Raw genomic sequence first — 21,989 nt, 5'->3', positions numbered from 1 at the left:
AGGGTCCCAGTGACACTCCCTAGGGTTTATCTTTCAGGGCTACACAACTCAACCCACAACCAGGCCCCTAGACCTGGGGGAAACTCAAAGCCCTACAATGCACATGGGTGTGCACATGGGAGGCGGGCCCACCTCTGCCCCTCGTGGAGTCCACCCTGCCCCTCCCTCCCGTCCAGGCCCCCCACATGCAGCACAACCAAGGGCGTGTCTTGCAAAGACCCCTCCCACAGACCCCGCCCAACCTCAGCCCGGCTTCACGCATTCCCGCTGGGTCCCCAGCCTAGCCTGTCACATCACTGAATGTGCAGCACGTCACTCCTGGTGGCCTTACACAAAGGCAGGGGTCCCGGGAAGGATGGACAGAGAGAGGAGGGACTCAGGTGGGCTGGGGTCCCTGACGGTAACCGGCCCCCCATCCCCAGAACTGCCTGTTCGACACGTGCAACTGTGAGAAGAGCGAGGACTGTCTGTGTGCGGCGCTGTCGTCCTACGTGCGGGCCTGTGCGGCCAAGGGCGTGCTGCTCAGCGGCTGGAGGGACGGCGTCTGCAGTGAGTGTGCAGGGCCGGCTCCAGCTTCACCACGATGGCGGGGTGGGGTGCTGGGGACCCCAGGGGCAGCAAGCCCACCCACAGGTCTCAGAGAGAGCTTGGTGCTTCCTCTTCCGGTGGGACCAACAGCCTCGTGTTCTTATGATCCCCGGGGCCCAGGGGGGAAACTGAGTCAGGCTCCTTAAAGCCCAGCTCAGACGTAATAAAGCGAGGCTGGACCCCAGCTCTGACCCGAGTGTCACCCCACCCCAGCCAAGTACATGAGCAGCTGCCCCAAGTCCCAGAAATACGCCTACGTGGTGGATGGCTGCCAGCCCACCTGCCGCGCCCTGAGCCAGGCAGACGTCACCTGCGGTGTCAGCTTCGTGCCCGTGGATGGCTGCACCTGCCCCCGTGGCACCTTCCTGGACGATGCTGGCACCTGCGTGTCTGCGGAGGCCTGTCCCTGCTACTTCCGTGGCTCCATGGTGGCGCCTGGGGAGGTGGTACACGACAACGGCGTGATGTGGTAAGGGGCCCCTGGGGGCAGCACTCCCCGCCGTCACCATCTCCCCCCACCAGGCAGGGGTACTGCCTCCCTCTGTCTCCCAGAGGATTCTGAAACACAGAGGGGCTCCCAGGGCAGGGGAGTCTCCCCACCCCTTAGCCCTTCTGTAAAGAGAGACCCCTCCCTGGGCCCGGGAGTGTTCTGAAGGTCCCGTGCCCACAGAGGGTGCCATGGTGGGGGTGCTCACTGTCAAGCCAGCCCCGGGTCCCCCTGCCCCGCCCCCAAGGGGGCTCCTTCACCAGCGGATCCGTGTCCTCTGCATCTGACCTGCTGCCTCCCTGCACCTTTGCACGTGTCCTCAAGCAACTGTGGGATTTGGGATCTTTGCTGCGACCCTGGGAGTAGGCGCCATCCTACCTCATGACCAGGCCTGGGGCCCATGCACCTGCCCAGCCGAGCTCGAGGTGGGTGTGTGAGGCAGCGGGTCCCAGGCCAGTTCTCTGTCTCTCGTAGCTCATGTGTGAGCGGGAAACTGAGCTGCCTGGGAGCAGTACAGAAGACGAACACAGGTACCGAGTCCTGTCCTGCCCAGCTGGACGGCCCGGGGGCCCCCACTTGTGGGGGTGTGGAAAGGGCTTTTGCTGGCCTGGGAGGCTCCTGGCTACATGGTGGGCCCTCCCAGCGTCCCCTCCCTCCGCAGGGTGTGTAGCCCCCATGGTGTACCTGGACTGCAGCAACGCCTCAGCTGGCACGCCTGGGGCCGAGTGCCTCAGGAGTTGCCACACGCTGGATGTGGACTGTGTGAGTTGGCGGGGAGGGCTCAGCCACGCTGCTGCCCTAAGGGTGTGCCCACTCCAGCCTGGGCGACACGCAATGGCCAGTGTCCCCTCCCTGGGTATTCCCGGGCCATAGCAGGGGACGAGCTGCTGACCGGCGCCTGCATGTCCACAGTTCAGCACTCATTGCGTGTCTGGCTGTGTCTGTCCCCCGGGGCTCGTGTCAGATGGAAGTGGGGGCTGCGTGGCCGAGGAGGACTGCCCCTGTCTGCACAACGAGGCCGCCTACAGGCCCGGAGACACCGTCAGGGTCGACTGCAACACCTGGTGGGTCCAGGGTCCCTCCAAGGCAGAGCTCTGCAGCGGGGTGGGGGTGGAGGGGAGAGAGACCACAGGGACAGCGGCCTGAGCAGACCCTGGCCAGGAGGCAGGAGAGGAGCTGAGGCCCGGCTCTGCCCCCACCCTTGGGAGGCCCCATTGAGTCCAATTCATTCTCTGGAACATACCCCAGGGGCAGGGGCCAGACAAAGCTGCCACCAGGGCCACAGATGCTAGAGCTGCAGAAGCTGCTTCATTTGACCCCTCACGATCAAGGGAGGGGCAGGGGCTGGGTCCCCGTCCTGGTCAAGGCCGGAGCGCCCGTGAACAGGGCACCCCCTCCCTTCACCTGTAGCACGTGCAGGAACCGCAGGTGGGAGTGCAGCCACCGGCCCTGCCTGGGCACCTGTGTGGCCTACGGGGACGGCCACTTCATCACGTTCGACGGCGAGCGGTACAGCTTCGACGGGAGCTGCCAGTACACGCTGGCCCAGGTATGCAGCCCCCTCGCCTGCCCCACAGGCTGGCAGGCTCGGGGCCTGACCCGCGTCTCACCTCTCCCCATTCCAGGACCACTGTGGGGGCAACAGCACCACCAATGGGACCTTCCGCATTGTCACCGAGAATGTCCCCTGTGGAACCACGGGTGTCACCTGCTCAAAGGCCATCAAGATCTTCCTGGAGGTGAGGGGGGCTGGAATGATCTCCCCCCTTTGCAACTGACCTGCCCCACTCTGTCCGATCCCCCAGTGCCCCCCCAGCTGTATTGTGTCCTGGGATGATTAAAACAAGTGCCCAGAGCCCAGGGATTTAAAACCAGAGAAATCCATCCTCTCCCAGGCCTGGAGGCCAGGACTCGGACATCCACGTGTCCCAGGGCTGAGCTCCCACTTAAGGCTCCAAGGGAGGGTCCTTCCTGCCCCATCCAGCTGCTGGGGGCTCCAGGCGGCCCTTCCTGGGCTTGTGGCCACAGCCCTCCAGTCTCTGCCTCTGTCACCCCGTGGCTTCTCCTGTGTGTGTCCTTTCCCCCTCTCTTCTCTCATAGAGACCCGGTCATTGGGTTCAGGCCCAGCCTAAGTCCAGGATGATGTCTAGGGATGCCACACTTAATCAATCCGCAAACACCCTTTCCCCAATAGGTTCTGGGCGTTAGGACGTGCGCACGTCCCGTGGGGGAACAGCACCTCGGGAAGTGTAGAGGGAAGTCAGAGTTTGCAGGGCAGAGAGCAGAGCTGCGGGCTGGGGACATCTCACCTGAAGGGTGGAGAGGGGCACAAGGAAGGCAGCAGTGCTAGGGGGCGGCGGGGGGCAGCCCGTGTGCTCTGCTTGCCTGTGGCCCCGGCTCCCAGCTCACTCTGCCCAGCCTCCCACCTCAAGTTCACCGACAGTGTCAGGAGGCCGGGTCTTCCTTAAGGCCACAGGGTGGGCTCTGGCCCCAGGCTGGCCCCTCCCTCAGCTCCCATGCACCCCCTGCAGAACTACGAGCTCATCCTCCACAGTGGCGCCCACAAGGTGGTGCAGAGGGGGCCTGGGGGAGACCTGCCCTACAGGATCCGGTACATGGGCACCCACCTGGCTGTCGAGACTCGCAGCGGCCTGCTCGTGTCCTGGGACCGGAAGACCAGCGTGTTCATCCGGCTGCACCAGGATTACAAGGTGAAGGCAGGAGGGCTGCAGGACCTCTCAGGCTGGGACAGAGCCCCTACTCCTCGACCTGACCCTCTGGCAGCCGACAGTCTGCTGAGGGCTGTGGCGTGAGCCATGCACAATGTCGGGTTCCAAAAAGGGATGTGTTGAGACCAAACCGACTAGCGGGTATGTCCAAGTCCTGTTGGAAAGCCGCTCTGCTCCCTGGTCTCTCAGCTCAAGGGTTCCATGTCCCTGGGCTGAGGTTCTACGGGGAGTGCGAACTTGCCTGCCCAACTGCCTGCCCACCCGCCCACCTGCCCGCCTCCCTGCCTGCCCACCCATCCACCTGCCCGCCTCCCTGCCTGCCCACCTGCCCACCTGCCCGCCTCCCTGCCTGCCCACCTGCCCACCTGCCCGCCTCCCTGCCTGCCCACCCATCCACCTGCCTGCCTCCCTGCCTGCCCACCCGCCCACCTGCCCGCCTCCCTGCCTGCCCACCCATCCACCTGCCCACCTCCCTGCCTGCCCACCCGCCCACCTGCCCGCCTCCCTGCCTGCCCACCCGCCCACCTGCCCGCCTCCCTGCCTGCCCACCTGTCCACTGCAGGATCCCCTGTGCACCCCATCCTCCTGCAAGTTCACTGGGCACTGCCTGGGGGAATCGGGTGCCCTGCAGTCACCCCTCCCAGGCCAGGCTGCCCCCTGCAGCCCCAGCCCCATGTGCCCCTATGTCGCTGTGTCTGCAGGGGAGGGTCTGCGGGCTCTGCGGGAACTTTGACGACAACGCCGTCAACGACTTCACCACACGGAGCCGGTCTGTGGTGGGTGACGTGCTGGAGTTTGGCAACAGCTGGAAGTTCTCCCCGTCCTGCCCGGATGCCCCGGCCCCCAGGGACCCCTGCACCGCCAACCCGTCCCGCAAGTCCTGGGCCCAGAAGCAGTGCAGCATCATCACCAGCGCCACCTTCACCGCCTGTCATTCTCAGGTGGGCCGAGGGGCAGCGGCTCTGGGCTTCAAGGGCAGGGTCTCTGGGCTGGTGGGGTGGGGCTGAATCTGGCCTGGGCTGGGCCTCGGAGGACGGTCTTCACACTGGCTGTTCCACAAGGCACACCGTCTGGACCTCCCACCAGGCAGGTGCCCATGTCCCCAATCTTAGCACAGAGCTACCTCACTGCTTCCCCCAACCACTCAGCCTCCTCCCCCAGAAACAGGGCTGTGAGCCATCCAGAGCCTCGTGTCAGCCCCTGCTCCCACCCTGTCCTCCCACAGTCCCTGACCTGCCCCCCCCCCCCCGCTGGGACACAGGGTGCAGAGAAGCAGGGATCAGCCGTAGACTCCCCAGGGGTCCTTCCTGCGGGCGAGGACGCAGTGGCAGCTCACGCACACGGTCTCTTAGAGCAGCACGAGCGTGCCGCGCCGACTCCTGGCCACAGCGTCAGGGTCCTGCCCTTGAGCCTGTCTTCTGTGTCCTCTATGAACCTGACCTGCGACCCCTGCCTCGGGTGGTGCTGCCCATGAGACGGGTCCGCTGGGCTCTGCCGCCTGGGAGGAAGAAGTGTGGCTGGGGAGGGCAGCCCCCTCATCCCAAGGACACAACAGCACCCCTTTTGTCGGACAGGGTCCCCAGACGGTTGCAGGGCAGGCTGGTCTGTACTTGAGTGAGATGCTGAGCAGAGGCAAGGGACAAAGGGCAGGGGTACAGTCAGAGAGGGGAGCGGGGGCACGAGCGAAAATACCAGGTGGGCAGGAGCCTTCTGGCCACAGAAGTCACAGGTCTCAGGTGGCAGGTGTGTTGCTGTCCCCGACCCGGGTGGGATGTCAGCTCTTCTTGCTGAGTGGCCCCTCGGCCCTCTGTCCCCAGGTTGACTCCACCAAGTACTACGAGGCCTGCGTGAGTGACGCGTGTGCGTGTGACTCGGGGGGTGACTGCGAGTGTTTCTGCACCGCCGTGGCCGCCTACGCCCAGGCCTGCCACGAGGTGGGCGTGTGTGTGTCCTGGCGCACCCCGGACGTCTGCCGTGAGTTGGGCTCTGTCCCTGGTGCTGAAGGGCTAGTGCGGGAGGAGGCAGAGCAGCCCTGGGGCTTGACCCGCACACGTGTGTATAGCGGATACCCAACACACACACACACCACACACGTGTGCACGTACATGTCCATAAAATCCAGATACACAGGTCGTCCCAAAATGAGGTGACTCAGTGAGAGACAGTCATTCCGAGTCCAGGGCTAAGAAGTAAAACTGGAATGCTAGGGGTGGGACCCTGAAACCTCTCCACTCCTGAGACAAGGCCGGCCCAGATGCAGCCTGGCACTTCCCTAGCATGCCCAGGGGACGAGGGGCCTGGCGGGCTCCCTTAGCCTCTGTCCTCCATGCTCAGCCCTGTTCTGCGACTACTACAACCCTCAAGGGGAGTGCGAGTGGCACTACCAGCCCTGCGGGGCCCCCTGTCTGAAAACCTGCCGGAACCCCAGTGGACATTGCCTGATGGACCTCCCAGGCCTGGAAGGTGAGGGGCAAGCTGTTCCTGGGGACCCACACCTCTTTATCCTAGGACATCACACAGGCATGGGGGGCGGTGCCAGAGGGCAGTTGGGCTCCTGCCACCTGCACACCACAGCCCGGGACAAGGAGGCACGGGTGGGTGGCCGCCCCAGGCAGCACTGACCAGCTGGTCTGAGAAGGTGAGTCTTCTCCCCACCCTGTGCCCGCCTCAGGCTGCTACCCAAAGTGTCCTCCCAGCAAGCCATTCTTCAGCGAGGACCAAATGAAGTGTGTGGCCCAGTGTGGCTGCTACGACCAGGATGGGAACTACTACGATGTGGGCACCAGTGTCCCCACAGCAGAGAACTGCCAGAGCTGGTGAGGGGAGCAGTGGGGGCAGGCAGGGCAGGGGCTGGGCTGGGGCTGTTGGCCTGTGTGCTGCATGTCCTCAGCTCTTCTCTCTCCACCCAGTGACTGCACCCCCAGCGGCCTACAGTGCACACACAGCCTCGCAGGTAAGAAGGAGCCAGGTTGGTTAGGGGGCTGGGAACTGGGGCCCCACTGAGCCCTGTGCCTGCCATGTCCCCCAGCCTGCAAGTGCACCTATGAGGGCAGGACCTACAGCTATGGGGACACCATCTACAACACGACCGACGGGCTTGGCGCCTGCTTGACTGCCACTTGTGGAAACAATGCAACTATCACCCGAAGCGCCACCGAATGTCCCACAACCTTGCCCACCACGCCCTTCACCTTCACCTCCACCGCTGCCCTGCCCCCCACGACAGGTAAGCTGACCTGGGGGAAGCCTGGGGCTCTGGATGAGGAGGGAAGACCCAGCAGGAACTCGGCACAGGTGTCCTGGGCATGAGAGATGGACAGGGACCCTGCAGAGGCCCAGGGACCAACCCTGGGGCAAGGGGACACGGGTCACCCCACCTTCTGGGCAGAGGAGGCTTATGGCATCTCCTTCCCTCACCCCCACAGGCCCGGTCCCCACCTTCCCCACCGTGTGTGTGCACCAATTCTGCCGCTGGTCTGCCTGGTACGACAGTTACCATCCAGAGCCCAGCATGGGAAGTGGGGACTTTGAGACGTTTGTGAACCTGAGGCAGAGGGGTCACCAGGTCTGCCTGGCCCCAGCCAGTGTCGAGTGCCGGGCGCGGCAGCTGCCTGACACGCCCCTGGAGCAGCTGGGCCAGAAGGTGGAGTGCAGCCTGGAGCGGGGCCTCACGTGTCTCAACAGCGAGCAGAGCCCCTCAGTCTGCCACAACTACGAGCTGCGGGTCCTATGCTGTGACCTCGTGCCCTGCAGCACCCCCCCGGGCCCGAGCACAAGCCAGGGGCTGACCAGTGAGTCCCTGCCCACCCCTGCCCTCCAGACGACGGTGGCCTTCACCTCACAGACCCAACCCGCTACTCCCACCACGATCACGACCAGGACAGCCAGCAGCTCCGTGGCTCAGGGCACCACCTGTCAGCCCCGATGTCAGTGGACGGAATGGTTTGATAAGGATTACCCCAAATCTGAGGAGGCCGGAGGGGACATCGAGTCATTCGACAGGATCAGGAGTGCGGGGGGTGCCGTGTGCCCGCAGCCCCAGGACATAGAGTGCCGGGCGGAGAACTTCCCCAACAGGACACCCGAGGAGCTGGGCCAGCGCGTACACTGCGACCCCAGCTTCGGCCTGGTCTGCAGGAATGATGAGCAGGTGGGCCTGTTTAAGATGTGCCTCAACTACAGGATCCGTGTGCTGTGCTGCAGCCACGACCACTGCGGGGAGCTCACCACAGCCACCACTGCCCCCATAACTGCCACCACTGCCACCGCCATAACCACCACCACTGTCACCACTGCCACCGTTGTCACCTCCTCCATCACCACTACCACCTCCACCAAACCATCAGCCACGGAGGCCCCCCTGGGCAGCACCACAGCAGTGCCCTTCCTCTCAACAGAACCAATGTCTTCAGCAGCATCTCCAAACCCTAGCCACGCAGACACACTCGTGACATCCGCCACAAGGAGTCCCACGTCTCCTCCAAGCTCCACAAAGCCCAGCACCCCGGGTAGGGCCACATCACTCCTGACTCGCACAACCCCTCAGGGGACCACAAGGGGCACCCCACAGGGACCCACCACGGGGGTGGAGACGATACGAACCACCACGGCTCACTCAACTCTGAGAACATCAGGGGGCACAGCTGGCACGGTCACCACGAGCCCTCCATCCCCCACACACACTGGAATGAGCACACAGAGAACCGGGGGGCCGGGGACCATCACTGAGGCCACGACCAGCCAGGGCACAACCGGCTGCCAACCCAAGTGTGAGTGGACAGAATGGTTCGACGTGGACTTTCCTACCTCGGGGGTCACGGGTGGAGACATGGAGACGTACGACAACATCAGGGCTGCTGGCGGCAGGATGTGTCGGGAGCCGCAGAAGATCGAGTGTCGGGCGGAGAGCTACCCCGAGGTAAGCCTCGACCAGATCGGACAGGTGGTCAGCTGCAGCCTGCGGGCCGGGCTGGTGTGCCGCAACCAGGACCAGAGGGGCCCGTTCAACATGTGCTTCAACTACAATGTCCGCGTGCTCTGCTGTGACCACGTGAACCACTGCCCCACCGCCAGCACGCTGCCCACGACCCCCACACCTGCCTCGCCCAGTGCCCCCCGCACAGCACACCTGGTGACCACGCCCATACAGACCATCGCAACATCCCCGCCTACCAGTCCGACCTTTGGGACCACCGTGCCCTCCAGCACCCTGACGCTGGGCTCCTCCACCACCACGACATCCCCGACCTCCGGGCACTGCACGCCACGGTGCGCGTGGACAGACTGGTTCGATGCAGACTACCCCAAGCCCATACCCAATGGCGGGGACTTTGAGACCTACGCCAACCTCCGGGCAGCCGGCGAGCCCATCTGTGAGAAGCCCCAGGCCCTGGAGTGCCGGGCCGAGACACTTCCCGACGTCCCCCTGCAACAGGTGGGCCAAGTGGTGCTCTGCAGGCTGGAGGAGGGCCTGGTGTGTCGTAACCGAGACCAGCGCGGCCGGTTCAAGATGTGCCTCAATTACCATATCCGCGTGCTCTGCTGCGACAACAGCCACTGCCCCACAACCCCAGCCACCACAGCAGTGACCTCCCCGGGGACCAGCCTGAGGCCGACATCCCTAACAACCCCCAGCCCTCCCGTCGTCAACTCAGCCAGCACCACTGCAACCCCCTGGTGCCAGCCCGCCTGCCGCTGGACCGACTGGCAGGACAGTGACCGCCCCAGGCCGGGCCCCTACGGGGGTGATGTTGAGACCTACATTCAAATAGAAGGTCTGGGCAGCCAGCTCTGCGCAGAGCCAGACGCCATCGAGTGCGAGGCCGTCCTCTTCCCGGGAGTCCCCTTGGAGCAGCTGGGCCAGGTGGTGCTGTGTGACCTGGACTACGGGCTTATCTGCAGGAACAACCGGCAGGGGTGGGGCCAGACCTGCTTCAACTACCACATACGTGTGCGCTGCTGCGACGACTACAGCCACTGTGCCAGCATGGCCCCAGCCACCAGCACCAGTACGGGCAAGGAGTTATTGGGGACCACAGCACTCTGGACCACGGCCACCACACCGCCACTCCCCTCTTCCCCAGGGACCACCCAAAGGGTCACCACTGCCACCACTGAGACAGGTCCCTCCTCTCCCGGGACCAGCCAGAGGGTCACCATCCCCACCACTGAGACAGGTCCCTCCTCTCCCGGGACCAGCCAGAGGGTCACCACTGCCACCACTGAGACAGGTCCCTCCTCTCCCGGGACCAGCCAGAGGGTCACCACTGCCACCACTGAGACAGGTCCCTCCTCTCCCGGGACCACACAGAGGGTCACCATCCCCACCACTGAGACAGGTCCCTCCTCTCCCGGGACCACACAGAGGGTCACCATCCCCACCACTGAGACAGGTCCCTCCTCTCCCGGGACCAGCCAGAGGGTCACCACTGCCACCACTGAGACAGGTCCCTCCTCTCCCGGGACCACACAGAGGGTCACCAGCCACACCACCCAGACACCTCTCACCTCCTTCAGGACCACCGAGAGGGCCTCTGTCTCCAGTCTCTCTGCCTCCACAGGGACCCCGCCCATAAACACCAAGCCAGCCTGGCCCAGTACCCCCAACAAGGTCCCCCTGGTGACCACGCCCATACAGACCACCCAAGGGTCCCTGCCCACTGGTCCCTCCTTTGGGACCACCCTGCCGTCCAGCCCCCTGAAGCCTAGCCCCTCCTCGACCACCATGACCACCCCGATCTCTGGGGCCTGCACCCCGCAGTGCACGTGGACAGACTGGTTTGATGCGGACTACCCCAAGCCCGGCCCCAATGGCGGGGACTTTGAGACCTTCGACGCGCTCCGCTTGGCCGGCTACGTCTTCTGCGAGCGCCCCCAGGACATCGAGTGCCGCTCAGAGAAGGCGCCAGATGTGAGCCTGACGGACGTGGGGCAGGTGGTCCAGTGCAATGTGAGCTTCGGGCTGGTGTGCCGCAACCGCGACCAGCCAGGGCGCGTGCCATATTGCCACAACTTCCACGTACGCCTGCTGTGCTGTGACCACCGCCACTGCACCTCCACGCCGGGCACAACGGCTGGTACCTCCCGGTCCCCAGAGACCTCTCACACCCCACTGACACCCACCACTATCGCCACCACCCACACCAGCTCCTTGCCCTCTGCTGGGCCCTCCACAGCCTCCATAGGCACCTCCCCGGTCCAAGAGCCCAGCACTAGGGCCACCGTATCGCCCAGCACGCCTGAGCTGGGCACTACTCTGCACCCCTCCACGGCTGCCTCCACAACAACAGTGCCCCAGGGTAACACTCAGACCTCGGCCATCCTGATCCCCAGCCCAACGACCTCCGTGACCAAGTCCACTTCCTGTCAGCCTCGCTGTGCCTGGACAGACTGGCTGGACCAGAGCTACCCGGTGCCAGGGTCTTCTGGTGGGGACTTTGAGACCTTCGCCAACCTCCGGGCAGCCGGCGAGCCCATCTGTGAGAAGCCCCAGGCCCTGGAGTGCCGGGCCGAGACACTTCCCGACGTCCCCCTGCAACAGGTGGGCCAAGTGGTGCTCTGCAGGCTGGAGGAGGGCCTGGTATGTCGTAACCGAGACCAGCGCGGCCGGTTCAAGATGTGCCTCAATTACCATATCCGCGTGCTCTGCTGCGACAACAGCCACTGCCCCACAACCCCAGCCACCATAGCAGTGACCTCCCTGGGGACCAGCCTGAGGCCGACATCCCTAACAACCCCCAGCCCTCCCGTCGTCAACTCAGCCAGCACCACTGCAACCCCCTGGTGCCAGCCCGCCTGCCGCTGGACCGACTGGCAGGACAGTGACCGCCCCAGGCCGGGCCCCTACGGGGGTGATGTTGAGACCTACATTCAAATAGAAGGTCTGGGCAGCCAGCTCTGCGCAGAGCCAGACGCCATCGAGTGCGAGGCCGTCCTCTTCCCGGGAGTCCCCTTGGAGCAGCTGGGCCAGGTGGTGCTGTGTGACCTGGACTACGGGCTTATCTGCAGGAACAACCGGCAGGGGTGGGGCCAGACCTGCTTCAACTACCACATACGTGTGCGCTGCTGCGACGACTACAGCCACTGTGCCAGCATGGCCCCAGCCACCAGCACCAGTACGGGCAAGGAGTTATTGGGGACCACAGCACTCTGGACCACGGCCACCACACCGCCACTCCCCTCTTCCCCAGGGACCACCCAAAGGGTCACCACTGCCACCACTGAGACAGGTCCCTCCTCTCCCGGGACCAGCCAGAGGGTCACCATCCCCACCACTGAGACAGGTCCCTCCTCTCCCGGGACCAGCCAGAGGGTCACCACTGCCACCACTGAGACAGGTCCCTCCTCTCCCGGGACCAGCCAGAGGGTCACCACTGCCACCACTGAGACAGGTCCCTCCTCTCCCGGGACCACACAGAGGGTCACCATCCCCACCACTGAGACAGGTCCCTCCTCTCCCGGGACCAGCCAGAGGGTCACCACTGCCACCACTGAGACAGGTCCCTCCTCTCCCGGGACCACACAGAGGGTCACCAGCCACACCACCCAGACACCTCTCACCTCCTTCAGGACCACCGAGAGGGCCTCTGTCTCCAGTCTCTCTGCCTCCACGGGGACCCCGCCCATAAACACCAAGCCAGCCTGGCCCAGTACCCCCAACAAGGTCCCCCTGGTGACCACGCCCATACAGACCACCCAAGGGTCCCTGCCCACTGGTCCCTCCTTTGGGACCACCCTGCCGTCCAGCCCCCTGACGCCTAGCCCCTCCTCGACCACCATGACCACCCCGATCTCTGGGGCCTGCACCCCGCGGTGCACGTGGACAGACTGGTTTGATGCGGACTACCCCAAGCCCGGCCCCAATGGCGGGGACTTTGAGACCTTCGACGCGCTCCGCTTGGCCGGCTACGTCTTCTGCGAGCGCCCCCAGGACATCGAGTGCCGCTCAGAGAAGGCGCCAGATGTGAGCCTGACGGACGTGGGGCAGGTGGTCCAGTGCAATGTGAGCTTCGGGCTGGTGTGCCGCAACCGTGACCAGCCAGGGCGCGTGCCATATTGCCACAACTTCCACGTGCGCCTGCTGTGCTGTGACCACCGCCACTGCACCTCCATGCCGGGCACCACGGTGGGCACTCCCCGGCTCCCAGAGACCTCCTCCAGCTCGACGCCAGCCACCATGTCCCCCTCCGTCCTCACCACACTCGGGCCCACTGCCTCTGCAAGCCCACCTGTCCCCACCACACCCTGCCTGTGCCTGGCATTTGGACAGCTTTTTTCACCAGGTGAGTGGAAGTGCCTGTCCTCTCCTCATGGACCATCCACCAGGATACTTTTTCCTCGTGTCCCCGAAGCCCCTCCCTGTGACTGCCAATCCTCCTGCTGACCCAGGTGCCCTGTTGCTCTGATTTTCTCCTCCACAGGGGACGTCGTCTACAACAGAAGCGACGGAGCCGGCTGCCATTTCTATGCTGTCTGCAGCCCACACTGTGAACTCGAACGCTTCCAGGGTGCCTGCTCTACCTCCTCACCCCCAGAGCCCCCATCCTCCGTGTCCCCGACCTCCCCGACCTCCCCGCCTGGGGGCTGCGACCTCACCGTCCCTCCCCGACAGGTGTGCACGCCGCCTCCCTGCCTTCCCTATGCTTGTGTGCATGGGGTCAGGGGCTGCTGAGGGCTCCAGTGGGGCCAACTTTGAGGCCCTCAGTGACCTTCCACGGGGAGCTCTGGGTGGAGTGAGGCACGGGGGTGTGGGGCCGGGTCAGCAGCTGGGGCCACACAGCACAAGTGGACAGCCCTGCCCCAGGCCATGCGAGACTCAAGGGTGGTGGAGGTGGGTCTCGCTGTCCGACCCAGTAACCCTGTGCCTGCTGTCGCCAGGTGAATGAGTCCTGGACACTGGAGGACTGCACGCTGGCTCGGTGCGAAGGCGACAACCGCATCGTCCTGCTGGAGCCGGAGCCCGTGGCCAAGATCAGCTGCGTGAACGGGCACCTGCCTGTCAGAGTGCAGAGCCAGCAGGACCCCTGCCAGTACCACTACGAGTGCGAGTGTGAGAGCAGCAGCCACGCACAGCTGGGCACACACATAGCACAGGCGCTGCGCTGACCAGACGCCCATGGGGATGCCAGGGCGCCTGAGACCAGGGATAGGAGGGGTGGGAATGGGGGCACACAGGGCGCAGTTCCTGGGGTCCTGGGTAACCTTTTGTGGAGCCACCGCAACAAGGACCACAAACCAGGTGGTTCAAAACAGCAGGGACAAGTCTCTCACAGGCCTGGGGGCCAGAGCCCGAGAGCCAGGTGTCACAGGGCCACTCCTCCCACCAGCTCCAGGGGAGGGTCCTCCTGCCTCGGCCAGCTTCTGGGGCTCCAGGCATCGCTGGGCTGTGGCCATGTCACTGTGTCACCTGTCTCTGCCTCCGTCTTCACGTGGCCTCTTCTTTCTGTGTCTCTTCTGAGGACACTCGTCACTGGATTTGGGGCCCACCTGGCAAGCCAGGATACTCTCATCTCCAGACCCTTAAGTTAATGCCAGCTGTGAAGACCCTTTCCCAAATGAGGTCATATCCACAGGCTGAGTGGGCGTGTCCTTGGGGCCACCAACCAACCCACTCACCCATTTTAAAAATGAGGCAACTGACGCTGTGGGGGCTTGAGCCACTCCCCGGAGGTGGCAGGTCTGGGGGGCGCCGTGTGAGGGGACTGTCTGTGTCCACAGGCTCCTGCAGTAGCTGGGGGGGCTCCAACTACATCACCTTCGACGGCACCTCCTACTCTTTCCGGGACAACTGCACCCACGTCGTCATGAGGGAGATCCGCCCACGCCACGGGAACCTCACCATCCTCCTGAACAACTACTTCTGTGGGGCCACCACAGCCTCCGCCCGCTGCCCCCGCGCCCTCAGTGTCCACTATGAGTCCATGGAGATTGTCCTCACCACCATCACCAACGCCGACGGGCAGGAAGAGAGCCTGGTGAGTGCGGGTGCAGGGGGCGCATGGGCCTCCACGCAGGGAGGGTTCCTGCACGCGTTTCCCCTGCCTGGAGGCCAGCTCCAAAGGGGCCTCAGAGACGGGGCAGGGCACACCGCCACGCAGGGCCATCGGCACACTGGGGGCGGAAGGCCGTGGGGGGAGGGCTGCCCACAGCCAAGAGTGCTCCCGGAACCCAACCACCGCAGACTGGGCCCCAGGGCCTGAGGGGAGCACCCACCACCCCCGGTTACATGTCCCTGGCTGTGTCCCCAGGTCTTGTTCGACCACGTGCAGGTGAGCCAGGGCTTCAGCAAGAATGGCGTGCGTGTGTCTGTGACGGTGGACGCCGCCATGCACATCGACATCCCGGCCATCGGCGTCAGCGTCACCTTCCACGGGGAGGTCTTCCAGGTCCGGCTGTCCTACAGCCACTTCAGCCACAACACCGAGGGCCAGTGTGGTGAGTGGGGATGTGATAGGAAGTCCACGGGAGCACGAGCGACTGCTGTGGCTCACAGGCCTGCTCCTCCCTCCAAGCCCTGCCTGTGCCCCCACCGCCCACCTCTGGCAGCCCTGTGGTGCCAGCTGCCTGCCACATCCCCACCGCCCAGATCAGGACCCGCTCCCCCTGCCTCCTGCCCCAGGCAGAGCTACCACTCCGCCTCAGTAATCGGTGTTTCATAACTGAGTGACCACCAGGGAGGGGTGAGGAGGGGAAAGGCTGGAGAATGGCAAGGCTGGGTGCCCGCCTGGCCCCTGTGGTGACCCTCCCGGCTTCCACACTCGCCAGGCACCTGCACCAATAACAAGATGGACGACTGCCGCCGGCCGGACGGCACCATGGCCCCCACCTGCCAGGACATGGGCAACACCTGGCTGGTCCCTGAAAGCAGCAAGGAGGGCTGCTGGGCACCGACTGGCCCGCCCCCGACCACCAGCTCCCCGGCCCCGATGCCCACCACACCCTTTTCCACCCTGTGCCCCCCAGCGCCCCTCTGTGAGCTGATGCTGAGCCAGTGAGTCCCTCCCTGTGGGTTTGTCCGTCCTGGGGCAGCGAGCCCTGCCCGGGCCCAGGACCCAGCTGTGCTCCAACCTCTGACTGCTCCTGCCGCAGGGTCTTCACTGAGTGCCATGACCTCATCCCGCCCGGCGCGTTCTTTAGCACCTGCGTCAGTGACAGTTGCCAGGCCGGCCGCCCCGAGGTGCCCTGCCAGAGCCTGGAGGCCTATGCAGCGCTCTGCCGTGCCCGGGGCGTGTGCAGTGACTGGCGTAATGCCACTGCCGGGCTATGCGGTGAGTCACGGGAGGCCACCACGGGCTCTGGCCTCTGGCCTCCTTGGCCTACCTGATGCCCATCTCTGTGCCCCCAGACCTCACCTGCCCGCCTGCAAAGGTGTACCAGCCATGCGGCCCTAAGCAGCCCATGACCTGTGACTCCAGGTGAGTACCAGTCACAGTGGGAATGGTGGGGGCGGCGAATGAAGAGTCTGGGGGCGGCCAGGAGGAGACAGAAGGAGGAAGGACCGCCAGCCCCAGATCTCTGCAGTGCCCTTTCCCCACCGGACCGACCTCTGGTCCTGACCACATGGGCATCCACGGCAGCCGACCAACCCCTGCACTCCATCCACGCCCGTCTCCCTCCGCCCCTCGCCTTACAGGAACCAGAGCCCAGAGGACAAGGGGCTGGTGGAGGGCTGCTTCTGTCCCGATGGCCACACTCTCTTCAACTCATACACGGACGTCTGTGTCCCCAAGTGCCGTAAGCACCACCTGTGGCCTGGGCCCCTGACCCCGCCCTGCAGAGCCAGCGGGTGGGACATCCTGGCCTGGCCTGGCTTGCTTCAATGTCAGACCATGTGCCAAACGGGCCCAGCTCCAACTCCGTTCTGCCAGTGGCAGTGTGGTCTGGAGCCGTCAAGTCCCCTGCTCTGTGACACCCGTCGAATTCTCCAGGGGCTTCTGCTCCCAGTGGGAAGACAGAGGCTTTGACTGGGGGTGGGGGGTGGCCAAGGCTGAGAAGACATGTCCCTATGGCCTCTGCTACCAGGCCGTGAACCCCACAACCCCTGGTGACCCCCTTTCTCCTTCCCTTCCAGCCTGCGTGGGACCAGATGGGTTTCCCAAATTCGTGAGTGGCTCTGCCCCCAGCTGGCCCCCCTTGCTCAAGCAGAAGGAGGGAGGGAGGACCCCCACTTTGGGGTGGCCCCATGATGGGGCTGGTGTGGGGCACCCAGGGGTGCATCATGCCCCGGTCACTCAGGCTGCTCCAGAGCTGGTGGCTACAGGGGGAGGCTGAGGACCGCCCTGGCCAAGCTGAGCTGGGCCTGACCTGCTGCTGGATGCAGCCTGAGAGACCGAGGCCCGGTCCCGGAGCCCTCAGGAACCCCGACTTGGTCTGTTGCAGCCTGGAGAGCGGTGGGTCAGCGACTGCCAGGCCTGCGTGTGTGACGAGGACTCCGTGTCGGTGCAGTGCGTCCCGGTGCAGTGCGAGCCCCAGGATCGGCCCCTGGAGTGCAGCCGGCCTGGCTTCCTGACCGTGACCAGGCCCCTGGCCCACAACCCCTGCTGCCCAGAGACGCTGTGCGGTGAGCCCTGCGCCCTCGCAGGCCAGGCGGGTGGGCAGCGAGCGGAGGAGGGTGGAGACTACAGGCCGGCAATGCCTGCAGGGCACAGCAGGGCCACAGCGTCCCGGCTGGACACCGCCGGACCACTGGCTGGGGGAGGGGGCTCCTGATCCTTCCTTTTTCCACCTAAACACGAGGCTGCCGACCTCTGGTCTGCCCAGGGGCTTGGGGAGGGCGAGGGAGGGGACAGTTGAGGACCTAGTGGGGATCCAGAAGGGCCACAGAGAGGTCAGCCACCATGGGAAACCCTGTGGGGAAACCCTGTTACACTGGGAACTAGCAGAGCCAGAGGGCAGGGGCACCCCCTCCAACAGCACCCCAACTCTCCTGCAGTCTGCAACACAACCACCTGCCCCCAGAGCCTGCCAGAATGTGGGCCGGGAGAGGAGCTGACCCGCACACAGGAGGAGGGCAGCTGTTGCCCCACCTTTGGCTGCCGTGAGTGGGGTGGGGGCTAATGTTAGGGGCAGGGGGGTGTCTGAGCACCTGCTCCCACCGCCCAGGAAGGCTCTCAGTCCTCCCTTTCCTTCCAGGGCCTAAGCTATGCATCTACAACGGCACCATCTACGGGGTAAGGGCTCAGCGCAGGATGGCAGGGTGGCCGGGGGTTGGGGCCCCAGCTCGCGCATCCACTGTGGGACGGCCTGGAACCCTCTGGACCTCCTCTCCTGCTCTCCACATGCCCAGCCCTGTCTGCCCCCTCCCACCATGACAGCAGATGAACAGAGAGGCTCTGAGCCCTCTAGAGCTGGGTGGGGACACGGGAGAGGGGGGTGGTGCCTCTGGCAGAGCCTGGTAGGGCTGTGAGCCCCATGCCTGCTGCCCCTGGGACTTGAGCTTCAGGGTCGCCTACAGCTTCCTCCCAGCAGGACCACTGGGGCAGGACAACGCCCTCCCAGCCCCCTCCTGCCTGCCTGGGGTCCCTACTCACTCAGGGTCCTGCCTCTCTCCAGGTCTGTGCCCAGCCAGGGGGCATAGCCATAATTCCATGTGAAGAAGAAAAAAGCCTCCTTCTGTGGGCCTCAGCTTCTCCCAGCCTCAGGGAGGGGTCCTGGCCCTGATGCCCAACCCAGTGCCCTCAATGTCACTCCCCTGCCCCCACCCTCCCATCCACTGCAGGTCGGTGCGACCTTCCCAGCGACCATTCCCTGCCACACGTGCACCTGCCTGTCTGTGGACACCCAGGACACGACCGTGCAGTGTGAGGAGAATGCCTGCAACACCACCTGTCCCCAGGTGAGCCCACCCACCTAGGCATACCCAGACCCCTGGCATGCCACACGGCGGCAGCCCTGAGTCACTGGTACCCAGGCCCCCAGGGAGGGTTCTCTAGCTCAACCTTTGCCAGGATCTTGTTTTTTCCCAAAGGGAGGTCATGAAGCAGGAGGATGGGGGGAAGGGTTGGGGGGCAGGACCAGCAGGCTGCAGGGGCAGGTGGAGAGGGGGCTGGGAGCAGGGGTGAGGCTGTCAGGACAATGGGGCGGGGCAGCTTCTGCCCTGGTGGCCATGGACAGGGACACGGCTTCAGAGGGTGGGGGCTGCTAAGGAGGCTGCCAGACTCTTGGGGGGGGGGCAAGAGGGCTGGGGAGCCGGGTTGGGGTGCAGACATGACCACCCCTCTGGCCCTCAGGGTTCGGAGTACTCCAGAGTGGCTGGGCAGTGCTGCGGGGAGTGCGTGCAGACGGCCTGCCTCACGCCCCACGGCGGGCTGGTCCAGGTAAGGGGGTGCTCAGACTCAGCTCTCCACCCAGAAGACCCTACCCTCCAACTCTCAACAGCCCACAAGATAATCCCCACCCTGGCCTCACTCTCCCCGGTGCATTTCAGCCCAACGAGACGTGGGTCAACAGCCTCGTGGACAACTGCACGGCGTACCACTGCCAGGCTGAGAACGGAGTTCCTGTGCTGACCCCGAGGCCCGCGCCCTGCCCTGACGTGCCCAGCTGCAGAGTGCGTGCCCCAGGGATCCCACCAGCCTGGCTGTCTTCCAGCCTTGCCGGAGAGGGCCCGCCCACACCACGCCCTGGAGGCCACACCCTGGCCCGCCCTAGAGACCCCGCCCACACATCTCCCAGGAGACCCCGCCCCCTTCCAGTAGGCCACGCCCCTGTCCAACCTTAGAAACCCCGCCCACGCTCCCACAAGCCAAGCCCGGCAGGAGGGCCCATCCCTGGGGCCGCGACCCGCCCCCAGCCCGCTCTTTGTCCCCCGCTGCAGGGCACCCTCCGGAAAACCGGCTGCTGCTACTCCTGTGAGGAAGTGGGTAAGTAGAGACCACCTTCCCGTCCCCGCCCTCCAGCTCCGCCCAGTCTCCGCCCATTGGCTCCTGCCCGAACCCCAAGAACCTGCCCTGAGCGGCAGATCCGCAGGGAACTAGGGAGGAAGGGCCCCAGGTCGGGGTCCTCAGAGATCCCCCTCTCCTCTGCCTAGACACCTGCCAGGTCCGAGTCAACAGGACGGTCCTGCGGCACCGGGACTGCGAGGCCCCCGTCAACGTCACTTTCTGCGAGGGCTCCTGTCCAGGAGTGTCCAAGTGAGTGGGCCCCGCCCCCTCCGCAGAGCCCCGCCCACCCGCTGGGGGCCTCCTCAGGCGCAAGCTGCCAGCCACACGGGGTCAGCGCCCAGGCCCCACGTGTCCCTCTCCTTGGCCCAGCTTGGGGTGACCACAGAAGAGCTCCCCTCTCTCCATGTCCATCTGCAGAAAGCCTGCGGCCTCCCCTGACCCTTAGAGCCAGGATGGGGGAAGCTGAGGCACAAAGCGGGGGACTGCGGTCCTGGACCTGAGTCCAGGGGCCTGGGGCAGTGTCTGCTTGGGGGGTGGGCAGAATCAGGGCGTTCCGTGGACCAGACTCTTGGGCAGAGCTGCTGGCAGAGTGTCCTGGCCAGAGTCAGCCCGGCTGCGGCCAGCTGTGTGCCCTCAGCCAGAAGAGGAAGAAGGGTCGGGAAGGTCCCTGGAGGAGGGGTCTGCGGACTCCATGAGATTGAGGGGGTGGTTCTGGGAAGAGAGGGTGCCTGGCCAAGAAAGGTCAGTGTTCAAAGCGGTCCTTAGTGCCCCAGAGCTGGCCAGGCCAGGACGGCAATGCCCCACGTGCTCAGGCAGCAAGCACAGGGCTGCTCGAAGGCGGTGAGCTGCTGACTCCAGACCCCAGAGAAACCAGGACCGGGGGCTGGGGCCGGCCGGGGCGGGTGCTGAGGGTGCCACGTGTCTGCAGGTACTCCATGGAGGCCCAGGCCATGCAGCGGAAGTGTACCTGCTGCCAGGAGACCAGGACCCACAAGGAGGTGGTGACCATGCAGTGTCCCGACGGGACGGCCATCCAGCACACCTACATCCACGTGGATGACTGCAGCTGCACCCCAGCCTGCATACCCTCACCTGCGGCTCCTAAGGACGGCAATTCTGTCTCTCAATCCTAGGGGGCCACCACTGTTTGATGCCATTCTGCCCCTGTCCCACTGCCCTGGGTGAAACCCACACCCTGGCAGGGGACAGTGCAGCTTGAGGAGAGTGCCAGACAGAGCCCCTTGGCCACTTGCCCTGCCATCAGGGCCAGCCTTCATCTGAGAGAAGCGTTGGCTCCACCCAAACTCACCCCTTCCTGGTGCCAAGAGCAAAACTGCACATCGGCAGGCGCCGTGCTGCTCCTCACCGGGGGCCCCTGCCACACCCCCAAGCCCCGCGGAGCATGGCTCCCCTCGGGCAGCAGACGGCAGACTGAGACCCACCCACACCAGGCCGGCTGCCACCAGGGAGTGGAGTTTGGCAAGGTGGCTGCATGCCCGTGCCTGGACCTGGGGCTGAGGCTGTGATGGCTGAGGTGTGGGTCAGGGAGGGGTCAGTGCCCCGAAGCTCCTCTGCTCACCCTGCCCCAACCTTGCAAATAAACACCGAGCATCATGTACACTTCCAGGTCTGAGTGTCTTCCCACCGTGTCCGCCTGGCTCTCCTGTCCGTCCATGGACCCAGCTGTGCAGGGCCCACAGGCTTTATGCACCCCCACCCGGGGGCTTGTGCTGGGAGGGAAAGGCAGGGCAGGGGGCACGGAGGCCCAGGTCAGTCTCTGGCTGCGAGGGCACTTGCAGGAGCCAGGAGTCCGCCAAGGGCTCAGAAACAGCCTCACCATTATTTCAAACACATGGGGTTCATTAGGAAACTGGTTCACAGATGTAAAGATTGGACCAGCCAACAGGAAGAGGCGCCCCAGACATGCGTCAGTGCAGGAAGCAGCTGCCCCACCAGCCAGGGCTGCATGGTGGGGTGGGGCACATGGTGCTGCTCAGACCCTGAGGGGAGCCCCTGCTGCTGCTGCTGCGCCCCTCCCCAGCCTGTCCGTACCTCCCTCCCACGGTGTTTTCTGCAGGGCACTTGTCACTCAGCAACTTGTACATTTGTTCCTTCCTGTTTCCTGAAGACAGGCTTTCTGCCTGCGGTTCCTGTCGCCCTGCCCAGAGCAGAGAACACTGCCTGCATGGGTGGGGGGAGCAGGCAGGGTGTGGCCGGCCGCAGCAGTGAACTGCGCTTACCAGGCCCACATGTGCACCTTGGGATGTGGGGGCGCCCTGGCTTTGGGTTTAACCACGCAGGAAG

The 21,989-nt window shown here is 65.0% G+C and overlaps 1 protein-coding gene across 1 annotated transcript in view; it reads left to right on the top strand.

Annotated features, from left to right (window-relative positions):
* MUC5B (mucin 5B, oligomeric mucus/gel-forming) overlaps positions 1-21,305 on the top strand; it is a 29,797-nt gene extending 8,492 nt beyond the window's left edge. Inside the window, exons 17-49 of the mRNA XM_074336946.2 lie at positions 423-549; positions 802-1,057; positions 1,550-1,605; positions 1,737-1,837; positions 1,988-2,139; positions 2,486-2,624; positions 2,701-2,814; positions 3,607-3,786; positions 4,506-4,745; positions 5,622-5,778; positions 6,139-6,267; positions 6,476-6,620; positions 6,714-6,757; positions 6,833-7,030; positions 7,230-13,085; positions 13,224-13,414; positions 13,681-13,852; positions 14,521-14,777; positions 15,051-15,237; positions 15,568-15,793; positions 15,892-16,070; positions 16,148-16,217; positions 16,436-16,536; positions 16,874-16,905; positions 17,182-17,362; positions 17,735-17,839; positions 17,935-17,972; positions 18,521-18,637; positions 19,032-19,118; positions 19,229-19,351; positions 19,619-19,664; positions 19,832-19,934; positions 20,614-21,305. Coding sequence (XP_074193047.2) covers positions 423-549; positions 802-1,057; positions 1,550-1,605; positions 1,737-1,837; positions 1,988-2,139; positions 2,486-2,624; positions 2,701-2,814; positions 3,607-3,786; positions 4,506-4,745; positions 5,622-5,778; positions 6,139-6,267; positions 6,476-6,620; positions 6,714-6,757; positions 6,833-7,030; positions 7,230-13,085; positions 13,224-13,414; positions 13,681-13,852; positions 14,521-14,777; positions 15,051-15,237; positions 15,568-15,793; positions 15,892-16,070; positions 16,148-16,217; positions 16,436-16,536; positions 16,874-16,905; positions 17,182-17,362; positions 17,735-17,839; positions 17,935-17,972; positions 18,521-18,637; positions 19,032-19,118; positions 19,229-19,351; positions 19,619-19,664; positions 19,832-19,934; positions 20,614-20,818 — 10,314 coding nt within the window. The 3' untranslated portion in view covers positions 20,819-21,305. The remainder of the gene's footprint in view (positions 1-422; positions 550-801; positions 1,058-1,549; positions 1,606-1,736; positions 1,838-1,987; positions 2,140-2,485; positions 2,625-2,700; positions 2,815-3,606; positions 3,787-4,505; positions 4,746-5,621; positions 5,779-6,138; positions 6,268-6,475; positions 6,621-6,713; positions 6,758-6,832; positions 7,031-7,229; positions 13,086-13,223; positions 13,415-13,680; positions 13,853-14,520; positions 14,778-15,050; positions 15,238-15,567; positions 15,794-15,891; positions 16,071-16,147; positions 16,218-16,435; positions 16,537-16,873; positions 16,906-17,181; positions 17,363-17,734; positions 17,840-17,934; positions 17,973-18,520; positions 18,638-19,031; positions 19,119-19,228; positions 19,352-19,618; positions 19,665-19,831; positions 19,935-20,613) is intronic.
* The last annotated feature ends 684 nt before the right edge of the window (positions 21,306-21,989 follow it).

This window comes from Rhinolophus sinicus, chromosome 14 (genome assembly GCF_057876585.1).
Source record: "Rhinolophus sinicus isolate RSI-liver-muscle chromosome 14, RSI-T2T, whole genome shotgun sequence".
NCBI classification, from domain to species: Eukaryota; Metazoa; Chordata; class Mammalia; order Chiroptera; family Rhinolophidae; genus Rhinolophus; species Rhinolophus sinicus.
Note: the sequence above shows the minus strand (reverse complement) of the source record. Positions and strands in the feature narration are given on the sequence as shown.